The sequence below is a fragment of the Lithobates pipiens genome, unplaced genomic scaffold (assembly GCF_037356315.1).
Source record: "Lithobates pipiens isolate NorthernLeopardFrog02 unplaced genomic scaffold, aLitPip1_a1.2 Scaffold_7, whole genome shotgun sequence".
Classification (NCBI taxonomy): Eukaryota; Metazoa; Chordata; class Amphibia; order Anura; family Ranidae; genus Lithobates; species Lithobates pipiens.
Genome location: NW_027507892.1, coordinates 3,075,354 through 3,089,128, shown reverse-complemented (window position 1 = coordinate 3,089,128; position 13,775 = coordinate 3,075,354). Strand labels below are relative to the sequence as shown.

The following is a 13,775-nucleotide window of genomic DNA, read 5'->3' as shown; positions in this document are numbered from 1 at the left end:
CTAAGCGTGTTCTCACTGTCGGGGGGTGGGCTCACTAGAACTTGACAGAGATTACTGCTCCTGATCACTGGGAGCAATAGATCCCTGTCCTGTTGATAGGCGAAACAGACAAATGGCTCTTTTACATATGCCTCTCCCTGTTGTGCTTCTCTGTGCCACAATCTCGGGCCACTGGCGGACATCGAGTCTGCGGGACAGACAGGCACGATCCCGCTGCGCGAGAGGAGAGCCGGTAACTGGTAAGTGTGACAGAGGATCACATCTACACATAATCAGGGCACTGATCATCACTGTCCTGATTATCAATGCAGCCCCATCAGTGCCGCATATCAGTGCTGCCAATCAGTGCTTCCTCATCCGTTCCGCATATCAGTGCTGCCAATCGGTGAAGGAGAAAAATTACTTATTTGCAAAAAAAAATTACAGAAACTAAGGAAAAACCTCTTTTTTTCCCCCTCTGGGTTTTTATTTTTTGCAAAAAAAAAAGTGGTGATTAAATTCCACTAAAAGAAAGCTTTTTGTGTGAAAAAAAATTATAAAAATTTCATGAGAACAGTTCTACATGACCGTGCAATTGTCATTCAAAGTGCGTCAGCACTGCCAGTAGGAAAGCGGTTAAGCAAGAGCTTAGTGAATGGTTAAACAAGCTTTTCCTGCAGGGATGACGTTCCTGTGCTCAAATAAAGGCCATGTTGTATTGCTTTGAAAATGTGTGCATATTTAACCATTTTCTTACTGGGCACTTTCACCCCCTTCTTCACAGGTCAATTTTCAGCTTTCAGCGCTGTCACACTTTGAATGACGATTGCGCGGTCATGCTACACTGTACCCATATGACATTTTTATCGTTTGTTTCACACAAGTAGAGCTTTCTTTTGGTGGTATTTAATCCACTACTGGGGTATTTATTTTTTATTTGCTGAGCAAAAAATAAAGACTGACAATTAAAAAAAAAATGTTTTCATACTTTTGTTATAAAATTTTGCAAACGGGTCATTTTTCTCCTTCATTGATGTGCATTGATGAGGCTGCACTGATGGGCACTGATAGGTGGCCCTTATGGGCACTGATGAGATGCCACTGGTGCGCACTGATGAGGCTGCACTGAAATTGAAAGGTGACGCCGAAGGGCACTGATAAGCACTGATGTGCACTAGTAGGTGGCACTGATTGGCACCACTGGTTGGCACTGATAGGTGGCACTGGTTAGCAGTACTTATGGATACTGATGAGGCAGCAGTGGCTCTCCGTGTGCGGGACTGATGTCCCTCATGTAATCAGTTTTTTTCCCTTTCTCCTCGTGCTATCAGCATGAGAGGAAAAAAAAAGCAGATGACCGGCTTCTGTTTACATCACTCATTGGCTGACAGCTGATCACATGGTAAGGGGCTAGGATCGGCCGAGTCTCATGGACTCGGGATCACAGATCGCGCTGCCTGCGCCTTGCAGGAGACGCGCAGGCAGCCCATGCACAGGAATACGTACATGGTCGCCCTCCCGGAAATTTACCAGGGACATAGAATGCATTTCATTAAATGGAAGTTATGTTCTGCTGGTTATGGTAAAAATCCTCCCTTTGGTAATGCCAGATCCTCCTCACAGCAGTGAATCTCCAGCACTGTATGGGTTAACAGGCTAAATTCCTTTGACTGTAACGGTGAAAGGTCTTACAAAACTCCTATTTTCACAAAATGCAGTATTCTGTGAATGGAAGAGAGGCAGATGAATGATAGGACCTCCTCCTCCAATCACAGAACACATTGCATTCTTAAATATTCGGAAAATATTACCATAAACTTTGTGACTAGAGAAGGAGAGTGGCAAGGAAGGGTTACAGTTACAGCTGTGGCAAGTAAATCTATGCAGTGTCAGAATTTCATATCACTGAAAGGATGATAGTTACTGTAAGGCCCCATTCATACTTGTGTGACTTGCCATGTGACTGGACCACAAAGTCGCATTAAAAGTGGCACCCTGTGGTTCCCTATGAGTACCGTTCACATCTGTGCGACTTAAAAGTAGTTACGGCACTACTTTGGTCTGATTTTCATACGACTTGAAAGCCATAGACTTCAATGTAAACCCTCAAAAGTTGCTTGAAAAACACACCTGCATGATATACATGCAACAATGTCTGCAACTTTGTAAAGCACGATCACATAGTCTGCTTTTTGACAGCAGTCCCAACCCATTCCTTCTGCAAAGAAGACCCCCCAGAGCAAATTGTCCATCCATCTCTGTTCCTAGTGTCCTTTTTGCAAGGGAAATGAGCTCTAACCCTAGCTATAATCCTGACCCTAGCTATAATCCTGACCCTAGCTATAATCCTAACCCTAGCTATAATCCTAACCCTAGCTATAATCCCAGCCCTATCCATAACCCTAGCTATAATCCTAACCCTAGCTATAATCCTAACCCTAGCTATAATCCTAACCCTAAAAATAATACCAACCCTATCCATAACCCTAGCTATTATAACCCTAGCTATAATCCCAACCCTAGCTATAATCCTAACCCTAGCCATAACCCTAGCTATAATCCTAATCCTAGCCATAATCCTAACCCTAGCTATAATCCCAACTCTGGCTATAATCATACAGCTATCCATAACCCTAGCTATAATCATAACCCTAGCTATAATCCTAACCCTAGCCATAATCATAACCCTAGCTATAATCCCAACTCTGGCTATAATCCTACAGCTATCCATAACCCTAGCTATAATCCTAACCCTATCCATAACCCTAGCTATAATCCTAACCCTAGCCATAATCCTAACCCTAGCCATAATCCTAACCCTAGCTATAATCCTAACCCTAGCTATAATCTTAACCCTAGTCATAATCCTAACCCTAGCTATAATGCCAACCCTAGCTATAATCCTAACCCTAGCCATAGCCCTAGCTATAATCCCAGCCCTAGCTATAATCACAGCCCTAGCTATAATCCCAGCCCTAGCCATAATCCCAACCCTAGCCATAATCCCAACCCTAGCCATAATCCCAACCCTAGCTATAATCCTAACCCTAGCCATAACCCTAGCTATAATCCTAACCCTAGCTATATTCATAACCCTAGCTATAATCTTAACCCTAGTCATAATCCTAACCCTAGCAATAATCCTAGCTATAATCATAACCCTAGCTATAATCCTAGCCATAACCCTAGCTATAATCCTAACCCTAGCCATAACCCTAGCTATAATCCCAACCCTAGCTATAATCTCAACCCTAGCTATAATCCCAACCCTAGCTATAATCCTAACCCTAGCTATAATCCTAACCCTATCCATAACCCTAGCTATAATCCCAACCCTAGCCATAACCTTAACTATTATCCTAACCCTAGCCATAACCCTAGCTATAATCCTAACCCTAGCCATAATCCTAACCCTAGCCATAACCCTAGCTATAATCCTAGCCATAATCCTAACCCTAGCCATAATCCTAGCTTTAATCCCAACCCTGGCTATAATCCTAACCCTAGCTATAATCCTAACCCTAGCTATAATCTTAACCCTAGTCATAATCCTAACCCTAGCCATAACCCTAGCTATAATCCTTATCCCTAGACATAATCCTAACCCTAGCCATAACCCTAGCTATAATCCCAACCCTGGCTATAATCATAACCCTAGCCATAACCCTAGCTATAATCATAACCCTAGCTATAATCTTGACCCTATCTATAATCTTGACCCTATCTATAATCTTGACCCTATCTATAATTCCAACCCTAGCCATAACCCTAGCTATAATCCCAACCTTAGCTATAATCCCAACCCTAGCTATAGTCATAACCCTAGCTATAATCCCAATCCTAGCTATAATCCCAACCCTATACTTAAAGCGGGATTCCGCTGCGTTTTTTTTTTTTTTTTTACCTGTGTCACTGGTGGGCGATTCCTACGGTGTCTTTGCAGTCACGATCGGCGTCTTTTTAACCCCCGGCGTGACGATTTCATTGCTAAGGAAAACTTTTAAAAAAGCAGTCTGGCGGTTTCCATTTTCACTGTGGGCGTTTGAAGCCCACAGGCATTTACTTCCTGGATGCGATGACGCTGAGCTCCCAGCATCCACCGCTCCATCTCGCACATGCTCATTGAGTGTCTTCTTTGTTTTCCTTCCTCTTGCCTCGTGTGCTATAGTGGTAATGGCAGATAGAGCTGCCTGCCCACTTTCAAAATGGCAATTTCGGACACGCCCACGTCACGTGACCGGCATCCTTCTTCCGAAATCTCACGAGATTTCGGCATGACTGTGTCCCCCGCGGATTCCTGGGAAATAGCTAAAAAAGTTCCCAGGGACCATTGCGAAGCCGATAAACACGCCTACTCCCACGGGAGGAGAGCCCGGAAGTCGGCATAAACATTAAAAATAAAAGGTAAATACTGCATATTATTTTATTTCAATGGTCATAACTGCATCTATGTTCCAAAGCCATTTGAATAAGATGAACTTGCAATTTTCTGTACAAAACTGCTTTAACCCTATCTATAATCCCAACCCTAGCTATAATCATAACCCTAGCTATAATCATAACCCTAGCTATAATCCCAACCCTAGCTATAATCCTAGCCATAGCCCTAGCTATAATCCCAACCCTATCCATAACCCTACCTATAATCCCAACCCTATCTATAACCCTAGCTATAATCCCAACCCTAGCTATAATCCTAACCCTAGCCGTAACTTTAGCTATTAACCTAACCCTAGCTATAATCCTAACCCTAGACATAATCCTAACCCTAGCCATAACCCTAGCTATAATCCTAACCCTATCCATAACCCTAGCCATAACCCTAGCTATAATCATAACCCTAGCTATAATCCTAACCCTAGCCAGAATCCTAACCCTAGCCATAGCCCTAGCTATAATCCTAACCTTAGCTATAATCCTAACCCTAGCTATAATCTTAACCCTAGCCATAACCCTAGCTATAATACCAACCCTAGCTATAATCCTAACCCTAGCCCTAGCCATAATCCTAACCCTAGCTATAGTCCCAACCCTAGCTATAATCCTAACCCTAGCCATAACCCTAGCTATAATCCTAACCCTAGCCATAACCCTAGCTATAATCGCAACCTTAGCCATAACCCTAGCTATAATCCTACAGTGCTTTGAAAAAGTATTCACACCCCTTGACATTTTCCACATTTTGTCATGTTACACCCAAAACGTAAATGTATTTTATTGGCATTTTATGTCATAGACCAACACAAAGTGGCACATAATTGTGAAGTAGAAGGAAAATGATAAATGGTTTTCAATTTTTTTTTACAAATAAATATGTGAAAAGTGTAAAACTCTGGTCTGCCCACATCTGGAGTACTCTGTCCAATTCTGGTCACCAGTCCTCAGAAGGGGCCACACAATGAGACTGGAGGAGAAGAGGTTTAAACTTAAATCGCGGAGGTTTTTTTCCTTCAAATCTTTTATTTAGTCAAAAGACAGGTTCCATGGCGTCAGAAAAAGACAATAGTACAATGGGCCCAATGACACCAATGATGGGGGCAAAATTCCTCCCCATGAGGCCAATGAGGGGGGCGCAATTCCTCCCAATTACATCAATAACCGGTCCCAATAAAACAAGCAATGAGGCACAGTTCCTAGTAATGACACCAACAATTGGTTTTAATTCCTACCACTGACACCCAAGATGAGGCATTGTTTTTTTCCACTGATCTCTGGGTCTTTTCTACTCCTACTGGCCACAGTCTGCCCCCCCCTAAAGTCTGAAGGACAGTAAACTGGCCCTTTGTTTAGAAGGTTTGGAGACCCCTGGGGTAGATCATGGAGAGATGTACTCAGCAGCTGGGTAAAAAAATAAGTTCTCAATGCGGCACCACCTCGGGTACTGACTCTGAAGAGCTGATATACTAAGGATAACCACGCATTTTCATCCTATGTGTTTGATGTTTAGGCTACATGCAACCGACTGCAAGAACTTTACTAATCACACAGGTAAGGTTTTTCTGGAACAAAAGTTCCTGACTAAATGGTCAGTGAAATGCTTGCTTATGTACAGCACAGTAATGATGATGTTGCTGCTACTTTCACAAGGTAATGTCAAGGTTTGCAAATTTAATTTGGGGTATACAAAGATGATTTCTATCCTTTGTGGCTATTGAGGAATAGATTGAAACACATAAGAGGAAGATTCACCTACAGTAAATGTATGGTGAATGTCAGATTCTCTGCTTTATAAATATACCCCTCCCCCCTTGAGTTCATACGGGCTATTGCATCATGTAACCTAGGCCTTGAAGAGCCCAGGAATAAGAATATATGATGAAGATTTAAATGACAAATTATAATTTTTTTTTTCTATTTCATTGTAGAGATATACAGTGGGGGAAAATAATTATTTGATCCCCTGCAGATTTTGTAAGTTCGCCCACTTACAAAGAAATGAAGGGTCTGTAATTTTTATCATAGGTGTATTTTACCACTTCAAGACCAGGCCGATTTCTGACACTTGTTGTTTTTTTTCCCCCAAGTTAAAAATCTGTATTTTTAAAATAAAAAAAGTTACCTAGAACCCCCAAACCTTTATATATATATATATATATATATATATATATATATATATATATATATATATATATATATTATAGAGAGAGATATAGATAGATATACATATTCATATTAACATGGGGGACCATTAGCTTTCATGGTAGATGCTTTTGTCAGGGATCCAAGCCAGTCAGGGACTATATTTTAGGGCATGCTAGCCCATTTTTATCAACCACTTAAGCCCCGGACCATTTGGCTGGCCAAAGACCAGAGCACTTTTTGCAATTCGGCATTACGTCGCTTTAGCTGACAATTGCGCGGTCGTGCGGCGTGGCTCCCAAACAAAATTGACGTCCTTTTTTCCTCACAAATAGAGCTTTCTTTTGGTGGTATTTGATCACCTCTGCGGTTTTATTTTGTGCCCTATAAACAAAAAAATAGCGACAATTTTGAAAAAACGCATTATTTTTTACTTTTTTGCTATAATAAATAATCTCTCAAAAAATATAAAAAAAAATGTTTTACCCTCAGTTTAGGCCGATACGTATTCTTCTACAAATTTTTGGTAAAAAAAAAAAAAAATTGCAATAAGTGTTTATTGATTGGTTTGCACAAAAGTTATAGTGTCTACAAAATAGGGGAAAGTTTTATGCCATTTTTATTGATAATTTTTTTTTTTTTTTTTTATTAGAAATAGCAGCGATCAGCAATTTTTATCATGACTGCAACATTATGGCAGACAGATTGGATACTTTTGGCATGATTTTGGGACCATTCACATTTATACAGCGATCAGTACAATTAAAAATGCTTTGATTATTGTGTAAATGGGACTGGCAGTGAAGGCGTTAACCACTAGGTGGTGCTGTAGGGGTTAAGTGCTAGGGCAGTGATGGTGAACCTTGGCACCCCAGATGTTTTGGAACTACATTTCCCATGATGCTCCGGCACTCTGTAGTGAAGATGAGCGTCATGGGAAATGTAGTTTCAAAACATCTGGAGTGCCAAGGTTCGCCATCACTGTGCTAGGGAGTGATTCTAACTGTGGGGGGAAGGCGCTGTGTGTGACACGGCACTGATCACCGCTCCCAATTACAGGGAGCTGTGATCAGTGTCATTAGGCAGAACGTTCTTCCTCACCGTGAGACGATTGCGGGTATCCCCGCAGATAACGAGTCCGCGGGACCCACGGTCATGGAGCTCCCGGCGGGCACACCCGCAAGCCGCCTCTTAAAAGGCAACTTACAGGTATGTGACTCTGCTGGTATGTGCCCTTCTGCCGCAGTATATCTGCGTGAGGCGGTCGGTAAGCGGTTAAAAAGGAAAATGAAAGTCTGTAACATAAAGTTTTCCCACGTAGGGGTTCTTCTCCAGCAAATACACACAACGGAAAATGCTGGCCCACCTGGCTCTTTTTAGCAGTACTTCTGCTCTTTATCCTGGTCACACATACCACAGGATTCTTCAATGTGGAGTGCTTCACTTTAGCGCTCACAGCTCCGCTCTGGCCTTAGTCCTCAGGCTGTGTCACTGCCTCTTGCAGTCACACAGGTTCTGGCTGCCCTTCTGACTCCCAACTGGGAGCCATGTGGTCTTCCCATACCCTCATTATAAGGGCTCAGTTTATAACATTTGTATAATGTGTTTTTTATTTTTTTCTGGATTCTTGGTTGATATTCTGTCTCAATCATATAAAATACACCTATGATAAATTTTATAAACCCTTCATTTCTTTGTAAGTGGGCAAACACAAAATCTGCAGGGGATCAAATAATTATTTTACCCACTGTACAATCATACCTTCCATGATGTCACTTCATCCATATAAACACATGCAGAAATGTGCGAATAAACTATTGTCTTTGTATTTTGCAGCCAGAAAATCTTGCCCAGAAGCTTCCAAACCTCGTTGAATTGTAAGTTGCTTGCTTCTATGCTGTACTCACATATTTTCACAAGAGGGCAGCAGAGCACTACCTGTGTACTCACCTTTTTGTTTCTTTCAGTGGGTTTCTTCTTTTTTTCTGTCCTCTCTCCTGGCCTGGGCCTTGCATGTTTTCTTTCACCGTCCAACTGTACTTTCAGAAAACAAATGAGGTGCTACAAAGTAGGCGACATGCTTTAAAGTAAACCTGTGATCTCTATAAACCTATCAGACTAAAAGGGGTTCATTTACTAAAGGTAAATAGACTGTGCACTCTGCAAGTAGAGTTTCCGCCTCATCCCTTTAAACCCAAACACATATGAATTACATAGGTTCATCCTTATCTCAGGTCCCTTGCCGATGCCCCTGGCCCCTCCCTCCTGCCGAGTGCCCCCACAGCAAGCAGCTTGCTACGGGGGCATCCAAGATGATTCTCTGTGTGTCCATTCAAACATGGAGCAACGGCTCGGCCCTGCCGACTCCCTCTTCTCATTGGTTCGCTGACTTTGACAGCAGTGGGAGTCAATGGCCAAATGTCTCAGCCAATCAGGAGGGAGAGTCCTTGTCAGCCTCGGGTCTCGTGCAACATCACTGGTTTGAGATGGGGCTCAGGTAAATAATAGGGGGCTGCTGCACACAGAAGGTTTTTTTATCTTAATGCATAGATTAATGCAGGGATTGTTAGACCCTAGAGTCTCTGCTATAAAAACATGTATATAATGTTTAAGGGCTCTGACTAATTTCTAGCAAAAAAAAAATGTTTTCTCTTTCGTTCACTGAATGACACAGCTCCATTAATCTTGACCATAGGGTTATTATGCCACCTTCAGGAGAGGACTAGGCAGAACATGTTATACATGTGAAAAAACAGAACTTTACAGTTCCGCCCAGGGGGCGGTCCCTCCAGTAACATCCCCTCAGCCTGCTTCCTGCAGCTCAGTTTTTTTTCTGCCTAGTGAAGGAGATGGACCTAGGGATTTTTTTGCAGAAGTTTGCCTTTTGCGCAAGATTTTTGGATCCTGTGATCTACTATCAACAGCCGGCTGGCTGACAGGCTGGATACCCTTATCCTTGTAGTTTCCCCAGCCTGGCCATCGAGCGTGTGCAGACTATAGCTATGTGCTGGGTCGGCCACGACATGCCCCTCAGGCTCCAGGGGCGGCCAGTGAGCGCAACGCTCCAGGGCACACATGTGACTGGGCTACTGATGTCTGTGTCACAGTGTGCCGTGGCCAGCAGCCACCCCTTACTGATCAGAAAGTGGGTCTGTGATGGGATATCCCCAGCTCGTCTGGATGGTAAGTACAGCTCTCCCTGCCTCGGTGGGGTTGAGCAGCTGGGCATTCCCTGGGAATTGATTCGGGGGTCCCTCTCTTCTCTCCTTGTCCCTATCCCTGTCCTTGCATGTAGGAGAGGGATGCCAAAATTGGCCTGGTATGGAAGCGGGTAAAGTTTAGATCTTCTTTAACCACTTCAGCCCCAGAAGGTTTTACCCCCTTAATGACCAGGACATTTTTTGCGATACAACACTGTGTCGCTTTAACTGACAATTGCGCGGTCATGCGAAGTTGTACCCAAACAAAATTATATTATATATATATTATTTAGCACTCTAATTTCCTAGTCTCCATAATTATCTAATTAACCGATTATTATCTGGTTGTGTATACATATATATGAGAGCACTTTATGTGATCAGGATTGCACTAATTTGCACATATTGCACTTATTTTGCACAGTATGCATGAGAGCACTTTATACTATTGATTATACAAGGTGTTTATTGGAAACCTTTGGGAAGGTAGATTTCTAACATTTTTTGACCACAATTGATTTTAGCGCACTAATATTTTATATAATTTTATGACATATTGAGGAATCAATTTTTTTTGGTGCAGCTTTTTTCAGCACAGGAACTGGTGTGGTTTAGGGATACGATTAATATTATTGTACTCACATCAGCGATTAAATATATTTCTTAGGCTGCTTTCACACTGGGGCGGGAGCGGCGTCGGCGGTAAAGCGGCGCTATTTTTAGCGGCGCTTTACCGTCGTTTTAGCGGCGGTCTGCGGGCGCTAGCGGGGTGGTTTTAACCCCCGCTAGCGGCTGAAAAAGGGTTAAACCCGCCCGCAAAGCGCCGCTGCAGCGGCGCTTTGCCGGCGGTATTGCCGCGGTGTCCCATTGATTTCAATGGGTAGGAGCGGTGAATACACCGCTCCTTCACCGCTCCAAAGATGCGGCTAGCAGGACTTTTTTCACCGTCCTGCCAGCGCATCGCTCCGGTGTGAAAGCCCTCCGGCTTTCACACTGGAGTGAAAGGGGCCGTTTTTTTTCAGGCCTGAATACCGCCCCAGTGTGAAAGCAGCCTTAATTACCCAAACAAAATGAATGTCTTTTTTTTCCCATTTTTTTTTTCTTTTGATGGTATTTGATCACCTCTGCATTTTTTTTTTTTTTTTCTGTGAAACAAAAAATAGACTGACAATTTTTAAAAAGAGAAAAAAAAAATCTCTTACTTTCTGCTATAATACATTTTCTAAAATAAAATATAAAAAAACTAATTTATTCATCAGTTTAGGTCAATATATTCTTCTACATATTTTTGGTTAAAAAAAATCTCAGTAGGTGCATATTGATTGGATTGCGCAAAAGTTATCACGTCTACAAACTATGGGAAAGATTTATGGACTTTTATTGTTTTTTTATTTTTTATTTTTTTATGTTTTTACTGGTAATGGCGGCGAGCTGCGATTTTTGGCGATACAGCGGACAAATCTGACCCTAAGTGACACTTTTTGGGGACCAGTCACATTATTACATTGATCAGTGCAAAAGTAATGCACTGATCAATATAAAAATGACACGGGCAGAGAAGGGGTTAACACTAGGGGGCGAGCAAGTGGTTAACTGTGTTCCCCAGGTGTGTTCTAACTATGTGCTTCCTGGGCTCACTGGAACACCACAGAAATCGCTGTTCCCGATCACTGGGAACAGCAGATCTCCATGATGTCTTCTGTCAGAACGGGGATTCGTCTTATTTACATAGGCAGGTCCCCGTTCTGCCTCTGTGTACTGCGATCGTGGGTCACCAGCGGACATCAAATCTGCGGGACACACAGTGTTCAGCGGCCGCACGCTCGCCCAGAGTGTTACATTGAGCTGTTGAGTGTCACATCGTGCCCTATCGAGCCGACCTGCCGCCGTATATACACAGTGGCTGGTGGGCAAGTGGTAAATTTTAACCTGCTGGAAATGCTTGCTGTAAGTGGTAACAGTACTTTTAGTGAAAGCATCATTTAGTAGCCAATGAGCTGCCAAATTGCAATTTATTAATGTTCTCCTTGCTGCCTGACATGTAGAAGGCCGGTGGAGTGTTTCCTCTGTCTGGGTTCCTGGAGAGCTGGGTCTATATCAGACTGACTCATAGTGCACAATGGTCGGACTGATGGATTCTGTGCAGTAAGGGTCAGGTCGGCTGGAAAATGTAAATACTGGCACAGGCCCTGCAGCATGAACTGCCTTTTCCTTGCCCTTTCCACCAGACATGCAGTTATCCATTGGGGCTACTCCTGCTCAGGTATAAATGTTTGAAATATTTCAGTTTTCTGCTTGCTAATACCATTAGCATTGTTGCAACTGAATTCAGTTAAGCACAGGCAACACTTTTTCTAAAGGTATGGCCCTTTAGAGGGTCCTGCTCCAAATGAAATAATCCCTCCTGCCAGTTTCGGCAGCTTTACAGGAACTTGTGGCAGATTCAGGTGGTTCTCAACAGTGCCACCTTTACAAAGCAGAGCTACGGATCCACTAAATTAAAGTGTTGCTCCACCCAAAAGGGGAAGTTCTGCTTTCAGCGCTCCTTCCCTCCCGCACTGCCAGATTTGCCATGCAAATTTTTTTGGGGCGGAGGGGGGGGGGGGGGCGAGTACCCAGTTTTTGACTGGTACCCGCCTAGGCAGTCCGAGCGGAAGTTCTCCTCTCCCCCTCACTTCCTGCTGCCTTCTGGGACACGTCACAGGTCCCAGAAGGCTCCTGGATCACTCTGCAGGCGCAGCGCGACTCGTAAATGTGCAGTGCGCACCCGGCTGAGAAGCCGCAAGCTGTCACAGCTGGGTGTCCACTGTTGAAATCCCTGGGGAGAGGAGAGGGAAAGAAGCAACTGTTCAGGTCAGCACATCTCTGGATTCTGGGACAGGTGAATGTGTGTTTATGAAAAGTCAGCAGCTACAATTTTTATAGACGCTGATTTTTAATAAGCACAAAAACTACTGGAGCTCCGCTTTAAGAAAAAAAAAACGAATTGCCTTCGGTTCGTAAATAACAAAACTGAAGGTATTTGGTGTACAGAGACAGGCAAAGCACCTGTCTCTGTATGCTGGGTAGCAAAGCGGCATGTTTGCTGCCACTCCCATCCTCCCTTTTTACCTGTCTCTGATAGTCAAGGACGCTATCTGCTTCACAGCCGGCAGGCTTCTAGCAACTAGTGACGCTGAAAGTGGGAGCAATCTAAAGGGGCAGCTGAGGGGCTAGTTCCCCATCAGACCCACTTGTGATTGATACAGTGAGGAGGAAAAAAATATTTGATCCCCTGCTGATTTTGTACTTTTGCCCACTGACAAAGAAATGATCAGTCTATAATTTTAATGGTAGGTTTATTTTAACAGTGAGAGACAGAATAACATAAAAAAAGGTTTTATATATTGATTTGGATTTTAATGAGTGAAATAAGTATTTGATCCCCTATCAATCAGCAAGATTTCTGGCTCCCAAGTCTGTTCTTTACAGGTAACAAGCTGAGATTAGGAGCACTCTCTTAAGGGGAGTGCTCTAATCTATGCTTGAAAATGTTTTATTTATTTTTGGTGAATGAGTAAGGGTACAGTGTACCCCATATTCATAAAAAAAAAAAAAAAAAAGTCCCACGAAGTCCATTCATCTTCTTCTCTCGGTCCGCCAACGGACCGAAAAAATAAAAATAAAAAAGATCTGCCTCCATGGGAGGCACCCGCCGTATGACGCGTCCTCGCAGGTGACAGTTCTTTTATAACTGAGGGCGGGACCGCATAGTGATGTCCCCGGGTGACCCCGCCCCCCTCTGACGCACAGGGACTCCCCAATGGCTTCCCAGTGGCATCAGAGGGGGCGGGGCCACCTGTTTACGTAACGTAAGCTTGTGTGTCCGCCTCAATGTCGCAGTCCTGCTAAAAATCTCAGATCGTCGATAAATCTATCCAGTAGTCTGTAGACGCTGTAACTTTTGCGCAAACCAATCAATATACGCTTATTGGGATTTTTTTTTTTTTTACCAAAAATATGTAGCAGAATACATAT

At 43.2% G+C, this 13,775-nt stretch overlaps 1 protein-coding gene across 2 annotated transcripts in view; it reads left to right on the top strand.

Annotated features, from left to right (window-relative positions):
* The window catches only part of LOC143959303 (leucine-rich repeat-containing protein 28), a 112,122-nt gene that overhangs the window by 53,123 nt on the left and 45,224 nt on the right, over positions 1-13,775 (top strand). For both annotated transcript variants that reach the window (XM_077467995.1, XM_077467994.1), the window contains exon 3: positions 8,395-8,435. In XM_077467995.1, coding sequence (XP_077324121.1) covers positions 8,395-8,435 — 41 coding nt within the window. The remainder of the gene's footprint in view (positions 1-8,394; positions 8,436-13,775) is intronic.